Source organism: Salmo salar, chromosome ssa22 (assembly GCF_905237065.1).
Source record: "Salmo salar chromosome ssa22, Ssal_v3.1, whole genome shotgun sequence".
NCBI classification, from domain to species: Eukaryota; Metazoa; Chordata; class Actinopteri; order Salmoniformes; family Salmonidae; genus Salmo; species Salmo salar.
The window spans coordinates 49,053,292-49,059,291 of record NC_059463.1 but is presented as its reverse complement, the minus strand read 5'-3'; the positions used below and the strand labels follow the sequence as shown (position 1 = coordinate 49,059,291).

At 40.7% G+C, this 6,000-nt stretch overlaps 1 protein-coding gene across 2 annotated transcripts in view; it reads right to left on the bottom strand.

The window, feature by feature from the left end:
* Positions 1 to 522: 522 nt before the first annotated feature.
* LOC106583651 (helicase with zinc finger domain 2) overlaps positions 523 to 6,000 on the bottom strand; it is a 46,564-nt gene continuing 41,086 nt past the window's right edge. For both annotated transcript variants that reach the window (XM_014168089.2, XM_045705114.1), the window contains exons 15-20: positions 5,417 to 5,609; positions 2,774 to 2,917; positions 2,205 to 2,414; positions 1,953 to 2,109; positions 1,653 to 1,820; positions 523 to 1,339 (exon numbers count right to left, since the gene is read on the bottom strand). In XM_014168089.2, the coding sequence (XP_014023564.2) occupies positions 1,224 to 1,339; positions 1,653 to 1,820; positions 1,953 to 2,109; positions 2,205 to 2,414; positions 2,774 to 2,917; positions 5,417 to 5,609 (988 nt within the window). In that variant the 3' untranslated portion in view covers positions 523 to 1,223. The remainder of the gene's footprint in view (positions 1,340 to 1,652; positions 1,821 to 1,952; positions 2,110 to 2,204; positions 2,415 to 2,773; positions 2,918 to 5,416; positions 5,610 to 6,000) is intronic.

The window sequence follows — 6,000 nt, the reverse complement described above, 5'->3', positions numbered from 1 at the left end:
GTCATCAGAACCCCACGTCAAATTATCTCAGCAAATTAATATAAGCACCATATTAATGTCATACTCCTTTGTCACTCATGGATGCGGCGGCAGACACACAATCATGAATAAAGTACATGTGAAGCAGGAAGTGGTGTTTCAAAGCCACTAGAGGACATCCTCCCTCTGGTCCAATTGGATTCCATTTCATCCATCCAGTGATGACATGATCAGTCAAGCCTTGACTCAGTTATTATTAATCAGTAGTGGACTAATCCTCAGTGTGCTGGCCAAGGTCCAATCGGACTAATACCATGGCCCCTAGTCTACAATGCATACAATCATAATCTTCCCTCTAGCATACTATTCGTATATGACTGGTTAAATTTGCATAAACGTGTGTGGGGATTACTCAGATGACTATGTATTAGTCAGTGGTACTTTGATATGGATATAAATATAGTTTTAGACATTGCAAACAATATTCAGGTGAAGTCCTCTGAACAGAAAAAAAACTGCATTATCACAAAAAGAACAAAGCCATTTTTATGATCAGCTATTACTTTATTAAATGATTTAGATCAAAATGAATCCAATCTTTACCATACTACATCTAATATAATCTATATCTAGTATACACACTGGAATACACCTACAGCAGTCAGACTAGGATTAACTAATGCATAGTCCTTTTACTATGAAACATATTTTATAGCATAACATTTGTCAGATTTAAGCTTCATTTGGGAAGACGATCATTTATAAATGGAATGTGATACCTTGAAAAATTTGACCAAAAAGGTCTGCCGTAAAAAACAGTGTAGAAGAACACAGTTGAAATGAAATTGTAAAATACAAATAGTAAAAGAGAATACAGCCATACAAATGTACACTATCTAGTACAGTTGATTTAAAGATCACAGTATTTGATTCTACAAAAATATATAACATTTCTCGAAATATAATTTGAACTTCACTAAATAATTGTGCAGAATAACATCTCACAGTTTAAACACACAAAAACCAGACACTAAGAGCATAGGTAGTAATTAAAAAAGGAGGCCATTGATTAAAATTGAAAGGTCACATTAAAAATGACAGTGAGTGCAGTATTTAACTCATTTGACTCAACATTGAAACTGAAGCAACATCATAAATGTATCCTGAAAAAGTTATTTTTACAGTTCATTGTGCACCGATCCGGTGCCGAGACCACGTCGCTCAATGTAGACAGTGCTAACAGGCTATTTTGCTACTTTGCGCACAGAGATCTTTTCAGCTTCTGTGACAAAGTTCCTTGCCGTATAATGTTTGAGGAGTTGTCTCCAAGCACCACTGCGGCTCAACAACTCCTGGTTACCTTTGAGAAAGGAAGAAAATAAATGAGTACAATGACAGTGTATTTTAAACCATTGTTTCCCAACCCTGGTCCTCCAGTACCCCCAATAGTACTCATCTTTATTGTAACCATAGACAAGCACACCTGATTCAACTTGTCAACTAATCATCAAGCCCTCAATGAGTTGAATGAGGTGTGTTTGTCCAGGGCTACAATGAAAATGTGTACTGTTGGGGGTACTGGAGGACCAGGGTTGGGAAACATTGGTTTAGATCATATGGTTTAGATCATCCAGTGATCTTTAACATTTAGCCCTTGAGGAAACATCTCTCACCGATAATGCACAGTCCCTCTTTGGCCCTGGTAATGCCCACGTTTATCTGGTTGGGGTCACGAACAAAGCCCACATGTTTGGACAACCAGGCCCTGTCCGGCTCTGTCTCGATCTCCTTGCTGGGTAAGGAGCGCACAGTGGACAGGATGACATAGCGCCATTCACTTCCTGCATGGGAGACGAAGCAGCGTTGGTTATACCCAGGGCTAACCTAACCAGTTCAAAGTTCAAAAGAACAGCGGGGGACAACCATAGAATCACAATCAAGATGGAACTAAAGGGATAGTAAGAAAGAGTAACCTTGACTTTTTGTGATGGTGGTGACCGTGATTTCGTCCAGTTTTAATTTTCTCAGTTCTTTCTTAATTTCGGCCACCTGGGCATTGTAGGGAGATAGGATCGCCATACTCTGTTGTTTTATTTTGGATTCTGTCACCAGCTGGTTGGCGATCCGAACCTGTAATAAACAAAAAGTTGATTTTGGAAACTCAGTGTACCAGTGGCATGGCAAGATTTGAGTGTTGGAGTTGAGAAAACCAAGACGTTCCTTACCACTACGTCTCTCTCCTTCATATTCGCTTTGGAGTTTTCATTTCCTTTTTCTGTGCTCACAACCAGGCTGACCTCTTCTCCACTGACGTTGCCGAAAACAATGTGCGTCTGCCTGCTGTCAGCCTGAAGGACACTATTTGGGCGATCCACGTCAGTCTTCAGTTTTCCTTCATAATACTCCTCTGATGGGAACTTGCATATATCTTCATGCTACAAAAAGATAGAAGTATTTGTATTTTCTCATTGGATCTCAATCCATCTAAATCCGTATCTGTATTGTCAAAGGCACCGTAGCATTTTACCCTTGATCAACAATCATGAGATTTTGTGATGTGAATTAAGAGTACCATTTTGAATAAATTCATGAAAGACTAAATATGACCCCCCTCTTAAATCAAATCACATTTTATTGGTCACATACACATATTTAGCAGATGTTATTGCGGGTGTAGCAAAATGCTTGTGTTCCTAGCTCCAACAGTGCAGTAGTAGCTAACAATTCACAACAATACACAAATCTAAAAGTAAAAGAATGGAATTAAGAAATATAAATATGAAGACGATATTACCATTCTGTACTGGGTATCCAGCATCACTGTCTGGGACCGGCGTTCAAAGTAGCGCTCAAACAGAGACTTTGACATCCCCAACTTCCTCACAAGTTCATTCTTGATGATGGGACGTAGTTGTTTGTGGTCACCGAGCAACACAATCTTGGAAGTGGAAAGAGGTTATGTTGCCATCAATCTTCATGACTTGCAAAAACGATGACTTACATTGGCCTTGGCATGCAGTTGATAAAACAGGGTTGCTGTTAAGGCTTAGTTTAAAATTAGATCTACTTTATTAGTCCATATGAGATGGAATTTTGTCTTCTGCCTTTTTTCAACTGATCCGATACACATATACACTGAGAGTACAAAATATTAAGAACACCTTCCTAATATTGAGTTGCACCCCACCTTTGCCCTTAGAACAGCCTGAATTTGTCAGGGCATGGACTCTACAAGGTGTTGAAAGTGTTCCACAGAGATGCTTCCCACAGTTGTGTCAAATTGGCTGGATGTCCTTTGGGTGATGGACCATTCTTGATACACACAGAAAACTGTTGAGCGTGAAAAAACTCCACACTGCAACGCAGTTCTTGACTCAAACCGGTGCGACTGGCACCTACTACCATACCAGTTCAAAGGCACTTAAATATTTTGTCTTGCCCATTCAGCCTCTGAATGATATACAATCCATGTCTCAATTGTCTCGAGGCTTAAAAATCCTTATTTAACCTGTTTCCTCCCCTTCATCTACACTGATTGAAGTGGATTTAACAGGTGACATCAATAAGGGATCATAGCTTTCACCTGGTCAGTCTTTGTCATGGAAAGAGCAGGTATTCGTAATGTTTTGTCCACTCAGTTTACACACACACACACACACACACACACACATACACACACATTAGGTTTGAGAAGCTGGAGCAGAGAGCAGCTGCAGTGCAGTGCCCAGTGAGCAGATAAGGGGGTTAAATTCCTTGCTCAAGGGAACATAGGGAGTAGGGAGCACCTGAGAAATTGATGCCAGCTACCCTCCTGTTGGGTTTCCACTAGAATCTATAGCCACAGTCAAAATGTGCTTGTTGGCCTTATTTAAAGGTTAGGCATAAGGTTAGCAGTGTGATTCTATAACAATGCACTGTTTCCATGTCCAAAATCAAGGGTTAGACTACATGCAAAAAAATCAACATTTTTTTACTGAACATTTTTACACAAATGAAAATCTTACTGAGGAGCCCCACTGAGGTGAACATTGTATGGCCCAGGCCTAAACAGTTGCTGCTGGATTGAACACCGATGGAAGACAAAATCATTCTACTACATAATGAACAAGCAGCATCACAAACCAGGCCTATAAATGTTTTACCTTTATTTTAAACATGTACACACCATTCTATAAGAAAAGGTAACTAAATATTTATGTTATATATTTAAGCAATTGGCCATATACCAAGAACCCCAGAGGTGTCTTATTGCTATTATAAACAGGTTACCAATGATATTAGAACAGTAAACAAGTAGTTTTGTGTCATACCTGTGGTACACTATATATACACAAACGTATGTGGACACCCCTTCAAATGAGTGGATTAGGCTATTTCAGCCGCACCTGTTGCTTACAGGTGTATAAAATCGAGCACACCGCCATGCAATCTCCATAGACAAACATTGGCAGTAGAATGGCCTTACTGAAGAGCTCAGTGACTTTCAACGTGGCAACGTCACAGGATGCCACCTTTCCAACAAGTCAGTTCATAAAATGTATACCATGCTAGAGCTGCCCCGGTCAACTGTAAGTGTTCTTATTGTGTAGTGGAACCGTCTAGAAGCAACAACGGCTCAGCTGCGAAGTGGTAGGCCACAAGCTCACAGAATGGGACCATCGAGTGCTGAAGCGAGTAAATATCGTCTGTCCTTAGTTGCAACATTCACTATCGAGTTCCAAACTGCCTCGGGAAGCAACGTCAGCACAAGAACTGTTAGTCAGGAGCTTCGTGAAATGTGTTTACATGGCCGAGCAGCCGAACACAAGCCTAAGATCAAATCAAATTTTATTGGTCACATACACATATTTAGCAGATGTTATTGTGGGTGTAGCGCAATGCCAACCGTTGGCTGGAGTGGTGTAAAGCTCGCCGCCATTGGACTCTGGAGCAGTGGAAAAGCGTTCTCTGGAGTGATGAATCACACTTTACGATTTGGCAGTCCGACGGATGAATATGAGTTTGGCGGATGCCAGGAGAACTACCTGCCCCAATGCATAGTGCCAACTGTAAAGTTTGATGGAGGAGGAATAATGGTCTGGGGTTGTTGTTCATGGTTTGGGCTAGGCCCCTCAGTTCCAGACTGGATGCTTTTATAGCAGCAAAGGTGGACCAACTTATTAATGCCCATGATTTTGGAATGAGATGTTTGACGAGCAGGTGTCCACATACTTTTGGTCATGTAGTGTATATTCTCTCTTATAAACTGGGTGGTTCGAGACCTGAATGCTGATTGGCTGAAAGCTGTATACCACGGGTAAGACAAAGCATAGATTTTTACTGTTCTAATTACGTTGGTAACCAGTTTATAATAGCAAGAAGGCACCTCGGGGGTTTGTGCTATATGGCCATATACCACAACTCCTCGGGCCTTATTGGCTATATTACCTTAACTTACCTTTTCTGGTTTGTTGCTGACCAGTGGGATGAGGGCCTGAGGTTCCGTTGCCATAGCACATTCATCAATAAGGATCTGGCGTGGATTGACTGTTTTAATCAGGCTAGGGTTGGAGGCTGCTGTGCAGGTGCACAGAATGACATCGTGTCTCTGCAGCTCATACACACGAGCTTTATTCAGAAGCTTTTTGTAGCTAGAAGAAAAACAAAAAAACAATGTTTATACAGCGCATTCGTAAAGTATTCAGACCCCTTGACTTTTTTTCACATTTTGTTGCGTTACAGCCTTATTCTAAAATGTATTCAATAGTTTTTTCCCCTCATCAATCTACACACAACACCCCATAAAGACGAAGCAAAAACTGTTTTTCGACATTTTTGCTAATTTATAAAAAACGGAAATATCACATTTACATAAGAATTCAGACTCTTTACTCAGTACTTAGTTGAAGTACCTTTGGCAGTGATTACAGCCTAGAGTATTCTTGGGTATGACGCTACAAGCTTGGCACACCTGTATTTGGCGAGTTTCTCGCATTCTTCTCTGCAGATCCTCTCAAGCTCTGTCAGGTTGGATGGAGGAGC